We start from the raw sequence: 23,411 nt of genomic DNA, 5'->3' as shown, positions 1-23,411 counted from the left end.
GCATCCAAAACTGAAAGTAGAGCATTGGGATCGATGGAGCCGCGGGGCTGTGGGATGCAGCCCTTGTATTGCACAGCTCCAGTTTGGGTTCGTTGTAGCGTCGGGATGCTCCTGTTGGGTGGGAATCTCCCAGTCTGGAGTTGCTGCGTGTCAGTCAAGCTCTTATTCAATGGGAGGCTCCCATTCTGGGTTCCTTGATGGGAAGGCTCCCCAGTTTAGGGGTTGTAGAGTGATGGGGAATCTCCCAGTTGGGGTTTGTTGTGTGTCAGTCAAGCTGTCATTTGGCGAGAGGCTTCCAGATGGGATTTGTTGCATGGTGGGGAGCTCCTGGTTGGGGTTCCTTGGTGGGGAGCACTCCCAGTTTGAGCTCATTGTTTGGTGCTGAAGCTCCCAGTTTGGGTTCATTGCATGGTGGGGATGCTCCCAGTTTGGGTTCATTGCATGGTGGGAAGCTCCCAGTTTGGGTTCCCTGTCAGGGAAGAACCCAATTTGAGGCTCACTGCTGATGGGGATGCTCCCAGTTGGTGGGAAGCTCCCAGTTTGGGTTCCCTGTCAGGGATGATCCCAGTTTGAGGCTCATTGCATGACAGGGATGCTCCCATTAGGTTGGAAGGCTCCCAGTCTGAGCTTATTATATGGTGCTGAAGCTCCCAGTCTGGGGCTCATTGCATGGTGGGGATGCTCCCAGTTTGGGGCTCATTGCATGGTGGGAAGCTCCCAGTTTGAGACTCATTGCATGACAGGGAAGCTCCCATTTTGGACCCACGGCTGGGGTTGGGGGTCTGACACCAACAAGAGGTCTCCTGGGTGGGCAATCTGGGTGTCCATGCTGCTTCCATCAGGCCCTTCCTACAGCAGAGTGGCTGGTTAAAATTGGCACCAGGCTTCCAAAAGCAGCGAGGAAACAAAGAAGCTTCCTTTGCATTTCAGTCGGGATGATTTCCATCGCTCCCATCGCGCTTCTCCACCTTCTGTGCTGTTTCCTCGAGCTGCTGTTGAAGCTGTCAGAGCTCCTGGCAGCTCCGCCGTGAAGCTGTAAGGAGAGATTGCAAATGAACACATCAACCAGGCTCCCGTTTGGAAGCTCTTTTTCCCCTTCCTTGTCGTACGTCTCCTCTGTGTCACCTTGATTCATCCGCGTGCTGCATTGGGGTCCTATATACCCCAATACAAAACAAATAGCAACTCACAGAACAGCTCAGCGCCTCTTCTGCCATTGGATCTATTTATGTTTTAGCAGGCAGCTCTCTAGGATTTTTTGTTGGAGGTAAGAAACGTGCCTGGGACTTCAAAGAACGGCCTCTGCAGTCATTATTTTTCCTGTCGAAGCGGAGCTTGCTGAAGCAACTCGCCTTCCTCCTGCAGCTGGAAGGAGGAGCAGGAACAGGTCCTGCAAGAGAACAGAGCCTGGTGATTAAGCCACTGGACTCAGACAGCTCGGTGGCTGGAGCTGGTTTGCCAAGGAGCAAATGAGTTCTTGGCTCTGTGTCAGTTCTGCCTCTGTATCACCGCCGCGGGTTGTCTTTCAAGTTGAGGCGAGGTTACCCGTGGTACGGGATGTGAGAGCGATGGCCTCCAGTTGTGCCAAGGGAGGCTCAGGTTGGATATTAAGGAACAACAAGGCTCAGGTTGGATATTAGGGAACAACAAGGCTCAGGTTGGATATTAGGGAACAACAAGGCTCAGGTTGGATATTAGGGAACAACAAGGCTCAGGTTGGATATTAGGGAACAACAAGGCTCAGGTTGGATATTAAGGAACAACAAAGCTCAGGTTGGATATTAAGGAACAACAAGGCTCAGGTTGGATATTAAGGAACAACAAGGCTCAGGTTGGTTATTAAGGAACATTAGGGAACAACAAGGAGTGGTCAGACACTGGAACAGGGTGCCTAGGGAGGTGGTGGAGTCGTCATCCACAGAGACATTGAGGACTATAAAGATATGGCACTGGGGGACATTAGTTGGTGAGATGGGTTGGGATTGGGCTTGGTGGTCTTGAGGTCTTCACCAATCTTATTGACTATGGTTCTGCTTTGGGACCTGATGGGATGAGTTGGGCTTGGTGGTCTTGCGGTCTTCACCAACCTTATTGACTATGGTTCTGCTTTGGGACCTGATGGGATGGGTTGGGCTTGGGTGATGTTGGAGATCTCCAACCTTAATGATTCCATGCTTCTAAGGCTCCCACCTCTCTCCAGTCATCTTAGTTTCAATGAGAGGCTCATCCCCACACCCCCACGTTGTCAGCCATGGAGGTGATGCTCCAACCTGCAGCCTCATTCCGGCCCTTGGTGGAAACCAGGCTCGGTGTGCAGGAGGAACAGGTCAGGCAGCACAACCTGATGCTTCAGATCTGATCCAGATTTGTGAGCCGCAGGTGAGATGAGTTTCATGGGGCTGTAATCATTCAAGGTGCCTGTTTAGCAATGGGAAGAATACAGAAGTCTGTAGATAGAGCGTGCAGATCATGCAGCTAAAAACACATTTGCTGATAACACCACGTGTATTTTTCCCCTTAACCCACCCAGTGGAGTGCAAATATCTCAAAGGCTTTTAACTAGAGAGCAACCAACCTTTTTGGGGGGGTGTCATTTGATTTTGGGGTATTTTTTTGGTAGGATTTCCTGTATTTCAAGCAAATCTGCTCTGCAACCCCCCCTGAGGGTCCTTCCTTGAGTGCAGGTTGGTCCAGATAGGCCTGGAGGAGCCTCCAACCTCCACCCTGATGGTTGAGCGTAGACCTTTGGCTTCACGTCGCCGTGGCACAAATGCAGCTGTCACATCGCTGCTTTCATCTCAGCTCCACTCATTCATCTCAACGTTACGTGGCTGCTGGGATCCTGCCTAGCAGCAGAAGCTTTTTATAACAAAATGCTGTCGTAGCTCCAGAGTGTTTTTTTTCCTCCATCCCCTTGTGATTCTTTCATCATATTGACAACTCAAAGCGCTGACCTGCCGCTCTCCGTTTGGGCCCAAGACTTTATAACAGGAGGTTCCCTGGGGATGCCTTCAGCTCAAGGATTTCGCCCTGAAATATAGAAAGTTTGGGACACTGTTTGTAATATATATGTTCCAGCTGGGTCTGCGCTGGTTGTTGTACAAATAGGGATCAAATAGCTTTTAGCCTGAGGCGTGTAAGGTTAGAAGCTGTCTAACAATCCGTGGGTTGAAATTACTGAGAGAGGAGGTATCAGTAACTCATTAAGAGAGCTGGGAGGTCCTTATGCTCTCTGGTGTGTTTGTATGGCTGTGGCGTACAGCTGGCTGTGGTTGCAGTGAATTCATAGAGTCCTTGGGGTTGGAGGAGACCTCCACAATCATCAGGTCCAATGGCTGACCCATATCCACCATGCCCACTCTTAGGATTGCAGAATGACTAAAGGTTGGAAGAGACCATTGAGTCCAATGGTTGACCCATCCCCACCATGCCCACTAAAGTGTTGTTATATTGTTGTACTGTTGCTAAAACCCTAAAAGCCAGAACTGCAGGAGCCCTCAACCTGAGATCTGACGCTCAGGTGTGAGTTGAAGGAGGTCAAGGAGCTGAATTAGGATCCTCCGTCCCAAAGGGTTCGTAGCCCGCCATGTTTCTTGGCTGTGTTGGGAGCACATGGAAGGTCTTTGAGGTGAATATGTCCTAATGGTTTATCTTTAATATCACTAAGCATCCATTACTTTCCCATTCCCTCAGCACATCACAATGGGCACCTTCTTGCCGTGGAGGTGAGCAGTTGGGTGCTGTGCTGCAAGACCCAATTAACTACAGATCAATGCCATCAATTAAAACCAGCGCTCTGGACCCTCCTTACAGAACTCTAAGGCCTTTTTGTTTTCTTTCTTTCTTCCTTTTTTGAGCATGTTTTTTGATGCCACCTTCTGATTTTGCTTACGGCTCTATGAAACCTTAAGGCTGTTTTGACTTGAGCTATGTCCCCTCTAAGCGACCCATCCACTTCAGGGTCACTTTGTCATCTTTTCCTTCTCACACGTCCCTGGGAGGTGTTTAGATGGAGAATAGGAAGGCAGAAATGCCCACGAGGGCTATAAAAATACAGGGGTCAGTGAGCATTAAGGGTGAAGGAGACCTCCAAGGTCTCTGAGTCCAACCCCGACCCATCCCCCATTGCATCCCTAAATAGAACTATAGAATTGTTAGGGTTGGTGAAGACCTCCAAGGTCCCCAGGTCCAACCCATCCTCACTATCTCCCTAAATAGAACCATAGGATCACTGAGGTTGGAGAAGACCTCAAGACCATCAGGTCCAACCCCAGCCTATCCCTGCTGTGTTCTTGATCCATGTACCCAATGTCACATTTCCTTGACCACCTCCAGTGATGGTGACTCCACCACCTCCCTGGTTGAATTGTTTCAGTGCCTGAGTGCTCTTTTGGTTACTTTTTCTCCTAATATCCAACCTGGCACAACTTGAGGCCATTCCCAAGGGTCAGGGGTGAGCAATAAAGGGCTGAAATCCTACCACAAATACTTGGGCACTGAATTGAAGCGAGGAGTCGTGGTGTCAAGAAGGCACACCGTGTAGAAACACAAGGGAAGAAAGCATGGCTGCAGCGTTAATAGGGAGGGACGTACACTAGCAAGAAGAAAAATGGATGCGAAGGGGAGAGAGGATGCTCCAGGCTACGTGTCAGGTTGGTGTGTGGGGTGAGGGCCGTGGAGGGGTGTTGATAGTGATGAGGAGTGAAGGGAGCTCAGGCTCAGGGAGTTCAATGGGGTTGCAGTGGATGTGGGTGCGTGATCAGCATTTGCCTTTAATGAAGCTCGTTTGGGTACAGTAGAAATGGAGAAGACAAAGCCTGGCATAGGGAGATTTATCATCTCAGCCTTGGTTGGTGGTGTTGGTTTTGGATTTATGTTTTTTATAGCCGTTCTTGTCCTGGAAAGCCACGCAGTTTGGAACACCTCCAAGGCAGCGGGTCAGGCAGTGCAGAAATGTGTGAGTTTTAGGAATTGCTGCCCTGGAGATTTGCTGCAGGATGAAGGCTGGATCGGAGCACGATGCACAGCGCTGCCTTGATTTATTCCTCTTTTTCAGCCCTTGACTAAAGCTTTTGCAAGGATGAACAAGGAGGGGGAGAAATAAAGGGCTGTGATTGCGAAGGGAAATTATTTGAAGGTTAAGTATCTCTGTTGCTTTACAAGAGCCATCGGACCGTTGCCTAAGATGAATCAAACCTGAATGGACAAAGCAGAGCTCGTCGGTGCTGGGATCAACTCGGTGCCTGATTCTGATCGATATCAGCAGGTAAAACAAAGCTCCCAGTGTTTCTGTAGGCCGCTTTCTTCCTTATTCTGCTCTCCTGAAAGTGCCTTTCAGAGAGAGCAGCGGAGGCACTCGGAGTATTTTTGGCTGAGGAGGATAATGAGGTCTTAACGCAGCAATCCACTGATACATGAAATGAAAGGATGGGAAGAACTTGAGTTAAAAACCCGAGCGTGGCAGCACGCGGGAGCAGGAATGCCGACGTGGAGGATCTCACCCGCCTCCTCCCAGCCCTCCCTTTGTTCTGGGGCTGGGTGGCACAATGGAGGGCTGCCCACATGAGAGAAGAGGTGGAGGGGACTCTGAGGAGCCTCTATTTAAGCTCTGAAACATCTTTGCATGCTTTCGAGAGCACAAGGCTTAGGAATGTAATAGATTTCCAATGAGGGGAAAGACGTGCTCAGGAGCATCCAGGTGACTGTGCCGTGCCAACTGTTTATCTCCTGCAGATGAATACAGATGCTGTGAAGCATAGACTCTTCCAACTACTCTGTTTGGAACAGATTTGGATGCCCAACTCCAGAACTCTCACGTCAGAGGAGGGGGGAGAAGAGTAGTAATTGAAAATATTGAATATTTCATAAGCCGCAGCCCAGGAAAAACAAATTCTAATGCAGCGGTAATAAGATTTGGGTTTTAGAGCTCGCTATTGATTTGTCATTAAAAGCTGTCATGCTCTGCGTCTATCACACAAGGAAGGGCAAAAGTAAATGGTTAATACATATGTATGTATATACGTATAAATACATTTCTGAGGACGTGCAGAGTGTGCTTGGAATAACAGCTGGACCACAGCAGCGTCGTGCTTTGGCTGTTAACGATGTGTGAGTTTTACTGCTCTTTTAGGTCACTTTAAGGCTTTATTTTTCACTTTTTGAGCACCGGTAGATGAATGGGGAAGCATGAAGGGCTCTTCTGGGCCTCTGCTTCAGGGGGCAGCTGAGCAGTGCCCAACTTGGGAGCTCAGCCTTGTTTATAGGGGACTAAGCAAGTTTTAGTCGTCACCTTTTGGAGTGACAGCAGGCTCCTTCCAGCTGCCAGCTATTTGTGTCTGGGGAGGCTGATGGTGCTGAGTGGGCGCGTTGGGTACAACCATCGCCGATACTGCCTGTGGTGGGGGTGTTGCTTAGGGCCGTCTCGACGGCGCGCTCGACTTGTGTTCAATGTTTGTGGTGGTTTGTGCTCCTTGCTTGATGTCTGTTGCCTCATCCATCCTCAGCAGCCATTTCTCAAGGTTAGAGGTGGAACCATTAAGGTTGGCAAAGGCCCCGGAGATCATTGAGTCCATCCATCAGGCTGTGGTTGGTCTGTTGGAGATTTGCCTTTGGGCTTTTCGATGCGCTGTCCAGCAAGTTCAGCCTGAGCCGCTCCTCCAATGTCTTACAATCATTTAATTGAAGTCATTGAATCATTGTTGGCAACCAGCCTGTAGCAATGGGGCTGGAACTGGAAGATCTTCAAGGTGTCCCTTTCAACCCAACTGATTCCAACCCATCCTTTGATTCTTTGCTTATTGGCATGAGTATTTGGGCTGATGGCCTCTCACTTGTGATGGTGCTGAGGACTCGTGCCAAAGGTTACGGCCTCAAGTTGTACCAGGTTGGATATTAGGTGGAAAAAGAAGTCTCCAAAAGAAAGGTGAGCTGTTACCATGGGCTGCTCTAGGAGGTGTCTATGGAGGCGTTCAGGACCTATGGAGATATGGCACTTATGGTTGGTGGGCATGGTGGGATGTGTTGGGGTTGGACTCAGTGATCTTGGAGATGTTTTCTGACTTCAATGGGATTTCAGAGGAAATGCTGTTTTCTTCTTTCTGGGCACATCTGTGATGTTAAGCATGGGATGGGTTCCCCAGGAAGGTGGGCATGGCCCTGAGCTTAAGGTATGATCAGACCCTGCTCATAGGGTTTGGGTTTTGAGCAGTCCTTTGTGAGACCAGGAGTTGGGTTCATGTTCCTCGTTGGGTCTCTTCCAACTTGATTGTGTCAACAGGCCACACTATTTAGATTTCCTTTCTCAAAAGAGAAGTCTCATCACTCAACATGGAGCATCTCCAAAGCCAAAATGGCTCCTCATCAATCTGCATTGATTTTGGGCAGCACTGAAGCCCAGCTCTCCCTTCAGATGTTGCTGCTTCTGTTCCTGGCCCCACACCAGATTTCGGCTCTTAGGGCACGTAACCTCGCAGCCGAGCTCTCTCCCTTCTGCAGATGCTCATCTCCTGTTGCTGGCAGTGAGAACAAGTTGTGCTGAGGGTCTGATCGGGCCGTGGCTGTTGCTTGGTGGAGGGCAGATAATGAGATTTACTGCAAACCAAGCACTCAGTTTAACTCCTATCTGCAGGGATCTGCTCATCCAGGTGCCTTGAAATAAGTCGGTGAAGGGGCAGAGGATCTCATCTGCAGGTGGAACAAGGCTTGGATGCAAACAGCGCTGGGGCTTTGTGACTGTATCATGACTTCAAAGGGGTTGAGCTGGATTTCATCCAGAGGAGCCCTTCAGATCTGCAGAGTTATTCCCTTTTTTCCTTTGATTGCTGGCTGTCAGCGCCCATCTTTCATTTCATTGTTTAGCTCGGCAGCTCGTTCTTTGATCGCCTCCGTTTTTAGATCAGTTTCCTCACCATGATCTCAGAACCAAAACCTTGGCATGGCCATGGTCACGAGCTGACTGCAGGTTTCCCTTTCTATAAGCTTTGCCTTCCGCTGTGATACATCCCATGTTCAGACTGTGCAAATCCTGTCCTCCCGCTGCTGGATGTTTCCTCTTTCAGCCGCAATACAGAGCACTTGGGTATCGAGTTGCAAGCGCCGAGACAGGCCAAGCAAGTTCTGAAGGCAGCGTCTCATTCATCCCTGCACAGCTGTGCTCCCTCCAGCTCCAGAAATCATCCGGATCCAGCCCCATATCCTGCAAAGCAACCAGCTTTACATCAGATGCCTCTAAGTGATGTCTCGGTGCAACTTTCCTACTGGATGCTTTTGCTCCGGGGCTCCGATCATTGAGCAGATTGCAGCTCTGCAGACTGTTCCTTATGGTGCTGCCTTGCTCAGGTTCAAGGCTTTGTAATTGAAAATCCCTTCGTTTCCTCTGCCCCATTTTCCCCAGCGTTACAGGGGAGACATGGATAGAAGAGGAAAATCTCTCTCTTCCCATGGGTACAAAGTCTGATTTGCTCCCGTCGAGCATCTCTCTATAATCAAACCTTCCTGGCTCTTTGTTCTGCTGCTTATTACTGGGTAAGGGGGGACGCTGCTGGGACTTGTACAAAGAGCAGCAAGGTCTGAATGGGGAGGCAGCGGGGTTTGGTAGCAGCTTGTTCCTTCTCCCTGCTCATAACGTGGGAGTGGAGACGTGGGTCACTTGTCAGTCCCACGTAGCAAAAAACGGAGCCTTAATTGCCAGCCGTCGTCGGCCTCGCTCTGCCAGAATTGCTGTAGCAGGTAACAATTTTCTCTACTTTCATTCCAAGAATTGACAGCGAGGAAAGTGAATCATTCTTGTCATGCTAATTTCTTCCCAGGTTTTATAGTTCCACGTGACTGTTTCTCCCCAGCTTTGTTCTCCGTAACGGCGGCGTTCGGCCTTGTGCATCTTCCAGCCTTTGTTTCAAGGCAGCGGCATTTGGGAATAGGAATGGCTCCATTGGGGTAGGAATGACTCTACTGTAGCGTGAACCCGTTGGCTTTAGGGATGGACTTCTACAATGTAGAAGGTGGAGGTGGAGGAAATAGGGTGTAGGGCAGAACATGGTCTTGGGTTTTGCTGCGGAGGAGCTCACTGCTGCCCGGAGTGCTTGGAAACCTTTAATATTTCAAGCCTTTTTAGGGGATATCTACAGTCTTTTAATATCTCTGTGGTTTTGTACTGGGTACCCATGAGACCAGAGGCGCTCCATCCTCTGGTTCAGCCCATTCTAAGATCCAACTGGTGGTTCCAGCTTCCATTTCCAATCCATTGCTCCGACTTCATCACTCTGATAAGCTTAAAAACAGCATTGTAGCTTAGCTTAAAAATCTGCTTTGAGTCCTCCGGGCTCAGCCTATTTCAATATTCCTCTTGCAACAAAGCAGCTCCAAGGCAACAGCGTTTGGGAAGGCCTGAGAAATTGGGGTAGGAATGACTCTAATGTAGCGTGAACCCATTGGCTTTAGGGATGACTCTACTGTAGTATGAACCCATTGGCTTTAGGACTTCTACAGTGGAGTGGAGGTGGATGAAATGGGGTGTAGGGCAGAACCTGGTCATTGGTTTTGCTGCGGAGGAGCTCACTGCTGCCCGGAGTGCTTGGAAACCTTTAATATTTGAAGCCTTTTAGGGGATATCTACAGTCTTTTAATATCTCTGTGGTTCTGTACTGGGTACCCATGAGACCAGAGGCGCTCCATCCTCTGGATCAGCCCATTCTAAGACCCAACTGGTGGTTCCACCTTCCATTTCCGATCCATTGCTCCGACTTCATCACTCTGATAAGCTTAAAAAGTGTCGTAGCTTAGATTAAAAATCTGCTTTGAGTCCTCTGGGCTCGGCCTATTTCAATATTCCTCTTGCAACAAAGCAGCTCTTGGCCGGACTGGTGCTGCAGGTATGCCAATGACTCTTGGCTGCCCCACAGCTCCCTCCCGGCCGTCTCTCTAACCACAAATCCCAAGGCTTTGAGTCAGCTCCTCCTCTCTGCTGGCTCCAAGTCCTCCTCCCCCCCATCCCTCCTCTTGGCTTGGCTTCCCTACTTGCCAGCACAGCAATCATTACCTGCTCTGGCACCGAAAGAAATAGCCATTAATCACAGCGATAGCTCTGCATCCGGGGCACCTGTTATTAAGTGGTATAAGGCTGCCTGGCTGGAACCAGAGCTGTGTTTGCAGATTAAAACACCTTTTCTTCCTGTCCGTGCAGTCTCTCATTAACCCGATCTTTGCCATTTTCACATTGAGCCATTGCCTTGTGTGTGACTTAAACCTGGCCATAGCATTCCGGTGGATGTGTTTGTTGGGATGCCTTCATGATATGACCAAAGGCTGGGCAAAGAGGGGTGTACTAATAACACAAAGGGAATGGCTGTAAGCTGAAAGAGGGGTTAGATGTGAGGAAGGGCTTTGTCACACTGGGGGTGTGAGGCTCAGAGCTGTGCTTGCTCCATCCTTGGGGTTGCTCCAGGTCTGGTTGGATGGGGCTCTGAGTACTATCAATGGGGAGGAACCTCCATCCATGGGGTTGGGGCTCTGAGCTCTATCAATGGGGAGGAACCTCCATCCATGGGGTTGGGGCTCTGAGCTCTATCAATGGGGAGGAACCTCTGCCCATGGGGTTGGGGCTCTGAGCACTATCAATGGGGAAGAACCTCCACCCATGGGGTTGGGGCTCTGAGTGCTATCAATGGGGAGGAACCTCTGCCCATGGGGTTGGGGCTCTGAGCTCTATCAATGGGAGGAACCTCTGCCCATGAAGTTGGGGCTCTGAGCTCTATCAATGGGGAGGAACCTCTGCCCATGGGGTTGGGGCTCTGAGCTCTATCAATGGGGAGGAACCTCCTCCCGTGGGGTTGGGGCTCTGAGCTCTATCAATGGGAGGAACCTCCACCCATGGGGTTGGGGCTCTGAGCACTATCAATGGGGAAGAACCTCCACCCATGGGGTTGGGGCTCTGAGCACTATCAATGGGGAGGAACCTCCACCCATGGGGTTGGGTGTTCCAGTCACACCTCGCTGTGATTCTTTGACAGCTCTCAAAAGGCTCTTCAAGTCCACATCCTCATTAGGTGCAAAGAGAATCTGGCTAATGCCAAGTGTTCTCCTTTGGTATCCTCTTTCCACGGAGGGTTTGCATGTAGTTCATGTACTTCTCTCCCTCTACCACCTCCCACCGGCTCCACCGCTGACGTTGGCTTGCTGCCTATGGTGCTCTGTGCTTTCCTCTTGAACGTCAGCAGCCCCCGAACAAACCAACCACCATCTACACTCATGGCTGTGTGTATGTCCCTAGAAAGTTGGCTCAGCCCTTTAGGAATCCCACCAGTGATACAGATTTCTTCACTCATTCCCATGGCTGGGCTGTATCTCCCCAAAGGCCACGCTCTGCTTCGTTTCCTTCTCTCCTCTTCTTGCCCTTTGCAGGTTGAAAACACGATATTTCCTTCAACTCAACGCTTGCAGAAGAGCTCCCGCTGCCTCTTTGTGCCTCTGCTTCTCACCTCTGTTCTGTTTCTGCTCTCTTGCTTCTTTAGCACCTTTGGCTTCTTCCTTCTCAGCTCAAGCAAGACGCACTCAGCTGCCTCGTTCCCTGGGAGGAGAAACAAACAAACAAGAAGCAAAAACAGGCAGCAAAAACCCATCAACCAGCCCATAGAAATAAAAGCAAATCCCTCCCAGCTGCTTTTCTGCAGCTCTTCCAGATGCTCTTGGGTGGCTTCTCGCCTCGCGCCCAAGTTGCTTTTCCTCCTCTTCTCTGTTTCTTTTTTCTTGGTGTTATTTTTCTTCTCCCATTGCTGAGCTCCTGCTACGTGCACGTATTTTGCTGCTTGTTTTTTTTTCCCCTCCTCCTCCTCTTCTTCCTCCCACCCCCGTTGTTCTCTCTGCTTCTGTTCTTTCCGTATCCTGCAGGGAAAAAGATGTTTTCGTGCTTCAGAACCTCGTGGAGCCTTTGATACGGGGGCACACACACGAGCTTCTTTCCATCCTCTTCGTGCTGCTGGTGCCCTGTTGTGTGTTTCAGGTGAGAGATCGCTGCTGGCAGCTGATCTTTTGGGGGAAAAACTACTCATTTCTGCTGGTTTTAGGGCAAAAAACTACTAATTTCTGCTGGTTTTAGGGCGAAAAGCTACTAATTTCTGCTGGTTTTAGGGCAAGCTGTTGGACTGATGTGAGCTGAAGGGAAGGTCCCATGTGTGGGGTTTGGAAAAGCAGAGTGAAAACATGAAATGAACGTCCTTAGATCTTCATTGGACCCTCAGCCAAAATAAAAGTGAATGGTCCTTGGTTGTGTTAAATGCGATAAAATCCTTATAGAATCCTGGAGATGTAACGTCAGCGCAGTGCGGAGCCTTCAGCTCATCATGTCAACCCTGTATTCAGAGGTTCTTGCCGAGTATTTAGTGGACAATTGTAGACAACCCCAATCCATGGCCATCCACTGCATTTATCATCATGTCAACCTTATATTCGGAGGTTCTTGCTGAATATTTAGTAGATAATTGCAGACAACCCCAATCCATGGCCATCCACTGCATTTATCATCATGTCAACCCTGTATTCAGAGGTTCTTGCTGAGTATTCAGTAGACAACCCCAATCCATGGCCATCCACTGCACTTATCATCATGTCAACCTTATATTCGGAGGTTCTTGCTGAGTATTTAGTAGATGATTGCAGACAACCCCAATCCATGGCCATCCACTGCATTTATCATCATGTCAACCTTATATTCAGAGGTTCTTGCTGAGTATTTAGTAGACAATTGTAGACAACCCCTATCCCCATGGCCATCCACTGCATTTATCTCAGGGCAAAACGCTGCTCACATCCCTCCCAGGATGGAATTTGCCCTTGGAGAGGTGTTCTGAGGAGCAGGTTGGAGCAGACTTGTGTAACTCAGCTCCCCGTAATAGTGGGATCTGAGTTTTTTATTATGGGGAAGGGATGGCTCCATGCAATGAGATGGGAATGGCGTGGCAGCCGACGGTCTGGGAGCTGATCTAAGCAGGATGGGCTGGGAGGGAGGTGGTTTGATGTGGTAGGAAACAAGCAGTGGTTGGAGAACTGGAGATTGGAAGGACTTGAACCAGGTTCTTGCACTGTGTTTGAGATGAATGATCAGTTTGGTATGTTGGTGGACAGGGTTGTTTTGTCCTGCTGGTGATCCCTGTGTTGTTTTATGGAGAGTCTCCAGTGCAACTGCAGGCTGAGAGGGGAGGAAGGATAGAATCACGGGAGCATGGAATGGTTGGGTTGGGATGACCTTGAAGATCATGGAAGCAAGGAATGGTTGGGTTGGGAGGATCTTAAAGATCATGGGAGCATGAAATGGTTGGGTTGGGTTGGGTTGGGTTGGGAGGATCTTAAAGATCATGGAAGCATGGAATGGTTGGGTTGGGATGACCTTGAAGATCATGGGAGCATGGAATGGTTGGGTTGGGAGGACCTTAAAGATCATGGGAGCATGGAATGGTTGGATTGGGAGGATCTTAAAGATCATGGGAGCATGGAATGGTTGGGTTGGGAGGACCTTAAAGATCATGGGAGCATGGAGTGGTTGGGTTGGGAGGACCTTAAAGATCATGGGAGCATGGAGTGGTTGGGTTGGGAGGACCTTAAAGATCATGGGAGCATGGAGTGGTTGGGTTGGGAGGACCTTAAAGATCATGGGAGCATGGAGTGGTTGGGTTGGGAGGACCTTAAAGATCATGGGAGCATGGAATGGTTGGATTGGGAGGATCTTAAAGATCATGGGAGCATGGAATGGTTGGGTTGGGAGGATCTTAAAGATCATGGGAGCATGGAATGGTTGGGTTGGGAGGACCTTAAAGATCATGGGAGCATCGAATGGTTGGGTTGGGAGGGACCTTTAAATACCATGGAAGCATGGAATGGTTGGATTGGGAGGATCTTAAAGATCATGGGAGCATGGAATGGTTGGGTTGGGAGGACTTTAAGGACTGTAGAACCATGGAATGATTGGGTTGGGAGGGACCTTGAAGATCATAGAATCATGGAACAGTTGGGTTGGGAGGACCTTAAAGATTATGGAATCATGTGATGGGCTTAGGTTAGAAGAGACCTTAAAGGCTGCAGAACCATGGAATGTTTGGGTTGGAAGGGACCTCGAAGCCTTTCTAATTCCAATCCCATGGGAAGAAACAGCTCCCATTGACCAAGAGCCCCAACCCCATCCAGTCTGACCTTGAGCATGTCCAGGAATGGGGGCACTCACTTATCTCTGGGCAACCTATTCTAGTGCCTCACCACCCTCCCGGTTAACAATTTCCTCTTAACACCTGACCTAAATTTCCCCTCTTTTAGCTTAAAACCTGCGTCCTATTGCTGTCAGAGCACATAAAAAGTCGATCTCCCATCATTGTCCCTAAGCCCAATCGTTCTGACACAGTGCAGGAGGTAACCTTGGGCATCGCTGGGGGCCACGCGTGGGGAGGTGACATCCTTCAATGACAGCTGCAGCAGAGCTCGGAGCAAAGCCTGCTTTGTCATCCTGGCGCTCAGGTACGTTAGGAAGTTAATAACGAATGCAAAGGAGCACGCCGGCTACCAGCAATTAAAGCACCGCTAACGATGACATTCCTCGTTACCTCCCTCGTGATTGCAGAGGGATGATCCCGGTGCAGCCCCCTCGTGCTGCAGCCATTTCACGAGCGTCTTCCGACACAGTTATGCAGCAATAAGAGATAAAAAAAATCCAACTCGTGTCTTAAGGAGGCAGATTGCTGCCTTCATCTGTCTCCTTGATCAGCTGCCAGGGCTGCGTGTGCTGCAGTAACTCCATTCTTTTCAGCATGTTCCTATATATCACTATCAGTTATTGAAATCCTAATTCTGCTGAGGGGTTTTGGGGCATCTAGAAAGCCACGCTGGCTCAACATGTGCAGAGGCTCAAACGTAACCTGCAAAGCAATCTACGCTGCGGGTGCTCTTCACCAAAATCTTGAGTTTTCAGCATCTTTTTGTGAGGTTTCTAAGCAACCCCCCCTGCAATCTTGTTTGTTTGGGCTTGGCAGATCCCCAGCATCCTGCCTTCCTTGGGTGGCCACCAGCTTCAGGAAGCCGCCCGCTGCCTTGGCGTGGAAGGAAGGAGTTGTCTTCGCGGCACAAGTTTTCAAGTGCTTACAGTGAATGCGGTCACTTGGCGCACTGCTCGCCCTTCCTTCCTCCTACCCTGTTCAGATTGGAAAGATCTCATCTCTCAAAGCACAGCCAGGCGTTGGCATTGGTGGTGGAGTCATCGTCCCTGGAAGCACACGGGAAATATGGAGATGTGGCACTTGGGGACACGGGTAGTGGGCATGGTGGGATGGGTTGGGGTTGGATGTGGGGGTCTTGGAGGTCTTTTCTAACCCTGATGATTCTATGGGTGGACGTAGTGGGGTTAGGTTGGATTTAATCATGCAGGTCTTTTCCAACCCTGGTGATTCTATGGGTGGACGTGGTGGGGTTGTGAGTTGGATTTAATCATGCAGGTCTTTTCCAACCCTGGTGATTCTATGAGTGGACATGGTGGGGTTGTGAGTTGGATTTAATCATGCAGGTCTTTTCCAACCCTGGTGATTCTATGGGTGGACGTGGTGGGGTTGGGATGGATTTAATCATGGAGGTCTTTTCCAACCATTGTGATTTTATGGTCCTAAGGTGGAAGAGCGAAGCTCGTGGGCTGGGTGGCGTTTTGTTGGCTGCTTCTTTTGTGTTTTATTACTTCTAAAAGCTTCTATGTTGTTTCACCGGCCTTCCTGCTATTACATGGAGACTGAATACATCTCATTCCGCACATAATAATATCTTACTTCACATGTGGACGGCTTCTTGGAACGGTGGCCCCAGTCTGGCTGTGAAGTTGGGCAATGTTGGTTTTCCACCTGCAGGCAGGGTCCGTAGGAATTCATCTGCCATTCAGAAAGACCTCTTGTGTAACACTGGAAATGAAACGAAAAGAGAGTTTATGCCATTGAGAGCGTGTGCTTCAATCTTCCATTGGTTCTCAGCCCTGTTTCTGGAGCAGTCTTTGTAGGTCCCATGACTCGAGTGTGACAACAAAGTGGAGGAACCCCATTAGATACCCCAGATCGTGGTGATGCTAAACTGCTTCTAACAAATGTCCTCATCCCGGCACATGAGCTAACTCAATGTGTAGCTATACTGGCCTCTGTTGAAGGCAGCATGCTCTCCAGCTAACGTTGAAGGTGGGTAGGTAATGTTTTCTTGGCTTGGACATACAGATGTCTGTCTGCTTGTAGGCCTGGAGCAAGAGGTCTGAGTGTTCTGAGCCTTTCTTGTATCAGTAGAGGCGGCCCTGGATGGAAGGGAGGTCGTTCAGCTCTCCTAATGCCATGCTAGTGCATTATTGGAGTTAATTAAAATCGCTCTTCTGCAATCTGTAATCATCCGTTGTGTTCATTTGCTGTGGTGTGACGAGTTGTAGGGGTCTGGTAGGGTCTTACAGAGCTGGTTCAGGTCCATCCCGATGGGAGCAGGGCTGGATGGTGGCACATAGGAGCAGTCCTCTTCCTTCCCTCATATACTGACCATGGCAAATGGGTCTTGGAATGGGGCAGAGTCTCTTCCGATGGTACTGAATCATAGAACCATGGCATATCCCAATTTGGAAGGGATCCTCTTGATCCTACACGGATGGAAAGAACCCTCATTGTGCCCTCTTTTGTCAGGTGCGGAGCCAAATCTATTCATCTATTTTTATTAAATAGAATTAGCCGGCTAATGCCCTAATTAAGCGAGGTTTACCATAATCTCTGCTCTCAGTCGTCCCTCCTGCTGCACTGATCCCTTCTCCCCTCCCTTTTTATTTCCAGGAGGTTTTGTAATAGGGTTTTTCTTTTTGCAATGCTGCTTTGTGAAGCACTTCTGTCTCCTTCTGACTAAGAGTTCGCTCACAGCCCATCCCTGCTTGGGGGGGGAGGGGAGGAGACAAGGAAAAAGGCCGGTGCAATCTGGTGCTGTCATCTTCTATTGGCTTCTACATTCGTGTATCTGAAGGGTTTTGTTTTGGCTTTTCTGGGACGTGAAATTCATGAATGCAAACTTTTAACATTTGAACTGCTCTCCTACGCTTTCCCGGCATGATCCCCACAAGTGGGTTTGCCACCCCTTGCCAACCTTTAGGGATGAATATGGCCTTTATGGTGCTGCCTTTCATCCCCGTGACGTACGTCCCTCAGCTTAACCACTGCTGGACACCAAAATGATGTTGTGAGGGCCGGAACAGAGATGGGTGGCTCAATGGGAGGACCCAATGCCCAACATTTTGGTGCTGAGGCCTCATTGGGAGCCCAGCCTCTACAGTGTTGAGGTGGGTTGCTTTGCAGGCATCAGGGTTGATGAGTTTGCTCTTGTAATGCAACTTTAATTTTTCACAAGCATTGGAACCCAACGTCTTGGTGCTGAGGCCTCATTGGGAGCCCAACCTCTACAGCGTTGAGGTCATTTGCTTTGGAGGCATCAGGATTGATGAGTCTGCTCTCGTAATACAACTTGAATTCTTCATGAGCACATCTTATGAGAACATCTCATTTTAGAGGTTCCGTTGTGCTTTGAGGGATGTATATCTCTTTAATAAGAGTAGTCCAATGTATCTTGGACAGAAGGACGAGCGTTGCAGGAGGAGCTGAGCCATGAGATGGTGGTGAACACATTGTCCCCAGGCATGTGAAAGAAAGGAAGGAGACTCTGAGCTAAAACGATGCTGGTGAATCACTCGGGGCTCTGTCCTTTGTGAGTAATGCTGTGAATCTGTGGCTCTTGCAGCAATGCTCTCCCAACCCACCCGTGCCGTACTGAGAGGCTGCAGAGCCGCGTCTCCCAGCTGAGCCTCCAGTTGGGTGAGCTGAAGCGTTGACGTCCTCGGACTCTTGCTAAAAATACAAGCACACGCTTCCCCGCCTGTAATATTAGCACAGTTCAGCTCTTGTCTTCAGTTCTGAGAGGAGCCCAGCGGGCAACACGTGTTTCAGACAAGGATTTGTCACCCGCAAGCTGTCGTGGTTCCGTGACCCTTCTGTGCCGGGGGGGAAGCTCTGCAGGTTACAGGTTTCCTTTGTGGTCGCCGCCGATGTCGGTGGGGATGAGAATTACTATTTTTATTGTAGCCAATGCAATGAAGTTATCGAGGCAGCAGGTTATAAGCCATAATAGCACGAGCTCACCTGTTCTGGAGGACACCTTACACCCAAGTCATTCAACCAAATCAAGTTATTATTTTGGTTGTTCCTCTTGTGCAAGCAGAGCACATAAAGCTGACACCAAGGACTCTGACCTGAGCTGGCACAGCTCTGCATGTACCTGCAACCGACTCGGCCTGGAAGTTCTCCTCTTTGCTCAGTGGTTGGCATCAAAGTGGCTTTTCCTTCTGGCTTTCACACCCGGCAGTGTTGGGCTGAAGGGATAAATGGCCTTGGGTGTCTCACAGGGCTGGTGGTGGAAGGATGGATGGGGCTGCGGGCACTACGCAGTTGGGTTTGAGCTCCAGTTGGGTTTTGAACACTCAACGAGTGTTCCTGGTTGGAACTGAAGTGGGTGGAAAGGAGGAGACGGAAGGCACTCCTGGGGTGTTTGATCCCTCGTGTTCCAGCTGTTGGATGCAGAAGGTTAAGTGGGGATCAGAAGCAAATAGGGGTCTTTGGCAGAGGCAGCCGTGCTCCGTGAGAGCTCTTTGACACTCTGTGAGGCAGCTGAAGGAAGGCTGAAATTTGCAGCTCAATGTGAGCTGTGATCTCGCTTGATTGAGCATTTACAATGCGTCTCAAGCAAAATGAAAGCTTTGAAATCTCCCGGAGGAGAGAAGCAAGAAGGCAGCAGGGCCGGAGGGCTCGGAAACAGCAACTTGTGAGCCTGCGAGGCATTGCCTCACCCCCTCAGTATGGTTCCACAGGGAGGGGAACAAGAGGGCCATTGTGGGATGGGTGCTCAGCCAGATGTTTGCAGTGACCTCCACAATGGCCCTTTTCATTTCCTGCGCCTGAAATCAGATTGGGATCACTCTGAAATGAGGGAGGTGGGCGGCAGTGGCTGCAGCCCGGGGTGAGGAGCTTGTTTGGTGCATTGAATGTCCCACAAGAGCAAGGGTGGCGGCGGAGGATGCGTTGGACCAGGGAGAGGGAATAAATACCTCAGATGTGTCTGAAGTGCATGACAGGGGCTGGCAGGAGGGACAGCAGGACGGGCAGCTGGTTCTAACTTCACTTATCCCTGCCGGCCTTGGGGAGAACACGACGTGGGCTGGATTCCTGAGACCCCTCAATGCCAGGATTCGTCTCCAATGTTTGGTATGTACCAAGTCTAGCCTTGAATTAGCGCAGTGAAACTCAGTGGGTTTGCTCCAGCTTTTGGGTTTTTGTAGCATGTTCCATTTCTGAATTCTTCTCCTAATTTGGTGGTTTTCTGCCTGTTGAAGAGGTTTGTCCCCTCCCATAAACCAACCCCACTCACCTGGGAGGTCACCAGTGAAAGCTGTGGGGCTGCTTTGAAGCTGAATGTGTTGGTTGTGAAGCCATGTTGTCCCCATTCGCATTGCTCATCAGTGGGGAAACCAGTGCAAGGGGCTCCCTCTGTTTTCGGGCTCCTCTGTCGCAGCTGGTTTGGACCTGATGAACTCCAGAGGTCCTGGCCAACCTAAATCATTGTGGGACCTTACCTGCCCTGTGTTCTGGGAAGTGCATCTTGTCCTTTGGTCCATGAGCTACTGGAGACCCTTCTAGGATGGTGCAGAACAAATGAGGGGGTGAAGAGGCCATGAAAAGGCTGCAGCTCTTCCACTTATGGAAGGGTTGCATGCTGGGGGAGGAATATGATGTTACAGGATTTGATTTGGATGTGCCGTGCCAGTCCAGCACACAACCACACGGTCAGGTTGCTGCCTTCCTCTTCTTGGTCTTGTTTCTTGCTTCCATTCCTATGGGGTACTTGAGTGAATGGTTTCCAGAGCAGATTACAAGCCAGAAGGATGCTTGGGTTGGGTTGGGTTGGGTTGGGTTGGGTTGGGTTGGGTTGGGAAGGCGCTCCGTGCTCCAACGGGTACAGATGTAACTGAGAACTGTGCTACTGCTTCTGTAGGCAGAGGTGTTCAGAGCATCCATTTCTCATGCTAAACTTAATCATTGGGGAATGAAACAGCATTTTGGGGGATTTCTTCCATTTGTTGCTTTTCCCAGCATAAACGTATCAGTTGATGGTGTTTAAGATTGTCTTGTGGTCTCTTCATGTGTATCTGGTGCCAGCTTGTCCTCCAGTGGTTCCTGTTGAGTAGCCTGCAGCCCACATCTAAGAACCACAGAATGTCCCAAGTTGTAAAGGACCCAAAATGAGGGCTCAGATGTAGAATTGTAGGAACATACAACATGTTGGGTTGGAATGAAACTCAAAGATCGTAGAGCCGTAGGATGGTTGGGCTGGAAGGGTCCTTAAAAGATCATAGAACCGTGGGATAGGTTTGAAGGGTCCTTAAAGATCATAGTGCCATGGGGTGGTTGGGTTGGAAAAATCCTTAAAGATGATAGAGCCACGGGGTGGTTGGGCTGGAAGGGTCCTTAAAGGTCCTAGAGCCATGAGACAGTTGGGTTGGAGGGGATCTTAGAGATCACAAAACCATGGGATGGTTGAGTTGGAAGGTGCCATAAAGATCATCCAGTTCCAACCCCCGATCTTTACATCTAATCCAGTGAGCGCAGAGATGGAAAGCACAGTGCGGCGAAGGGCCGGCTTGTTTTCCTCCTCCAAGGATGAAAATGCTGCAGCACCAAAATAGCAATCTCTGAGGAATGTCCAGGGTGAGGTAGAGGTCACAGTAAGTGTCGGTGCAGAGCTCGGATCTGATGCTTTCAGTTTTGCTGCTGAGTTCAAGCCCCGTTTCCTGTTAATTCTTCGGAGACCTTTTGCCACTCCTGGCATTGGGGTGGGGTGGGAGAAGCATTTTTGGATTCTTGGCTTGAAACAGAGGCAAACAGCAGCGTCCCGAGCCAAAACAGATGGAAGTCTGCCTAAAAGAGGTTTCACTTTGAGCCTATATAGGCCTAAACAGTACCTCATCCTGGAGACTCCTGAAATTATCGATAATTAGAACAATTAATATTATTCAATTGGAAAAAAAACCTGCAGAGATCATCAAATTCAGCTCCATTTTAGGGCTTTCAAGATATTTTTGGTTTTAAGGATCATTGAATGGTAGAATATCCCAAGTTGGAGGGCATCACTGAGTCCAGCTCCTCTTGTTTTAGGCTCGATGGGAGATTCCATGCCCCAAAGCGTGTGATGTCGCCTCTGGCTGATGATCAAAAAGAGGGGTCAGGCTTTTGGGGGGTAATGAAACATGGAAGACATTGAGATGGATCATTAATGGCTGGGATTGATTTACAACAGGATGGAGGCTTGTCAAAAATACCTGAAATTCAGGTGGGGGTTGGTTGTTAAAGCAGAAGGAAATGTGCCCGTGTGTCGTTAACGGTAATTCCTCTGTCCACATCTAGAATGCAAAGGAACCAGAAGTGCTCGGGAGCACTGGATGCGCTGTGCTCTTTACACATGACCTTTGAGGTTCATCAAAGTCTTTTCTCTTTCTATAGAGTTTCTACCGTGACCTTTCCTTTGCCGTATTCTCAAGCTTGGATTGGGTGAAAGGAGAGCTCAGCCCTCCACGGCTGACATCTCTCATCTGCGTTGCTCTTTGACTTTTAAATAACAGCAAGAAAAAGAGGGAAAGTGGTTCAAAGCAAAGGTTTGTTCCCAAAGGTTGGGGCTGTGTGTTATCTCTGCTTGGGGACGTTGTTGCTGCCTACTTCCAGCTGCACAAAAACCTTTGGGTCCTGTTGGAAATCAATTCCAGCTTTGTGCTCTCGGTAATGAAGTTTGAAAGCTGGTGCTGAAGCCTGGGGATTCATCAAGTATTCCATGTATCGAGGATGGCTTTGGTAGAGGACTTGGTTGTCTCTCATCAGCTCCACTATCTTAGTTTGAGATGATCTGCTTTTAAAAGGGAAAATAAAGTTATAGCTCGGATGGGTTGGAGGTTGGACTCGATGGTCTTTGGAGGTCATTTCAGACCTTAATGATTCCATAGTTGTGTGTGTTAATATGGTGGGGATGGGTTGGAGGTTGGACTCAATGGTCTTTGGAGGTCTTTTGAGACTTTAATGATTCCATAGCTGTGTGTGAATATGGTGAGGATGGGTTGGAGGTTGGACTCGATGGTCTTGGAGGTCTTTTCAGACCTTAATGATTCCATAGTTGTGTGTGTTTATATGGTGGGGATGGGTTGGAGGTTGGACTCGATGGTCTTGGAGGTCTTTTCAGACCTTAATGATTCCATAGTTATGTGTGTAAATGTGGTTAGGATGGGTTGGAGGTTGAACTCAATGGTCTTTGGAGGTCTTTTCAGACCTTAATGATTCCATAGTTCTGTGTGTGAATATGGTGAGGATGGGTTGGAGGTTGGATTTGATCGTCTTGGAGGTCTTTTCAGACCTTAATGATTCCATAGCTGTGTGTGTTAATATGGTGAGGATGGGTTGGAGGTTGGACTCGATGGTCTTTGGAGGTCTTTTCAGACCTTAATGATTCCATAGCTCTGTGTGTGAATATGGTGGGGATGGGTTGGAGGTTGGACTCGATGGTCTTGGAGGTCTTTCCCAACCATTCTGTGATTCAAAGAGCTGCATTGGAAGGCAGCTGCTGATGGTGGATTCAGTGACGGGTACGTCCTGGGATGGGGTTTCGGTGCAGAACATCTCAGACATTGCTGAGAACTCAAGAGAACAATGGCTGAGAATTGTGAGAAAGTAGAGATGGAACAAGAGAAATGAGGAACGTAATTGCGGCAGCTCCCCTTGGTAAATCTACCTGGAGGAAGAGGAAATGACAGGGGAGAAGGGACTTGTGTAGGCAGAGGAAGACTAAGCAAAGCAGCAAAGCCAAAGGCAAGACCTTTGAGGTGATTCCAGTGTCTGGTCCAACAGGATGCAGTTTCTGGGTGGGTTTTCTCGTTTCAGAAAGCTCCATGGTGGCGTGAGACGGCAGTAAGGGTATGTGGGTGGATGGAGGCATCGTCTGCTGGGGACAGGGATGGAAAGGGGTCTTCTCCAGAGGGTGGTGGGCACGGCCCTGAGCTGCTGGAGCTCAGGGAGCATTGGGAACAATGCACTCAGACATAGAGTTTGGGGTTTGGAACCAGGAGCTGGGCTCTGTGATCCTTGCGGGTCCTTTCCAAGTCTGGTCTTCATGCTTGTGCCAACGTCTGCTGAGCAGAAAGGCACCTGATCAATCGAGTTGGAAATGCTGGTTATTTTTCCTTCTAGTTCTCTATTTCCTGAAGCCCACCACCCAGTCCTGACTTCCATAAGCTGTGCCCTGCCTTGCTCTGCCTTTTCACTTGGGAGGCCTGGTTGGCTGTTTTCAACCTGATCCCA

The 23,411-nt window shown here is 49.4% G+C and overlaps 1 protein-coding gene across 14 annotated transcripts in view; it reads left to right on the top strand.

The window, feature by feature from the left end:
* The window catches only part of ARHGAP39 (Rho GTPase activating protein 39), a 93,911-nt gene that overhangs the window by 9,152 nt on the left and 61,348 nt on the right, over window positions 1–23,411 (top strand). For 3 of the 14 annotated variants that reach the window (XM_085533099.1, XM_085533100.1, XM_085533102.1), the window contains exon 1: window positions 19,153–19,280. The exons of 3 other annotated variants lie outside the window; for them this stretch is intronic. In XM_085533099.1, coding sequence (XP_085389225.1) covers window positions 19,255–19,280 — 26 coding nt within the window. In that variant the 5' untranslated portion in view covers window positions 19,153–19,254. Of the gene's footprint in view, window positions 1–19,146; window positions 19,281–23,411 lie in introns of those variants that run through there. 8 more of the 14 variants (XM_085533096.1, XM_085533098.1, XM_085533101.1 and 5 more) reach the window with 6 other exon arrangements.

The sequence above is a fragment of the Coturnix japonica genome, unplaced genomic scaffold (assembly GCF_054131305.1).
Source record: "Coturnix japonica strain WE unplaced genomic scaffold, WE-NBRP24 Scf054, whole genome shotgun sequence".
Taxonomy (NCBI): Eukaryota; Metazoa; Chordata; class Aves; order Galliformes; family Phasianidae; genus Coturnix; species Coturnix japonica.
Note: the sequence above shows the minus strand (reverse complement) of the source record. Positions and strands in the feature narration are given on the sequence as shown.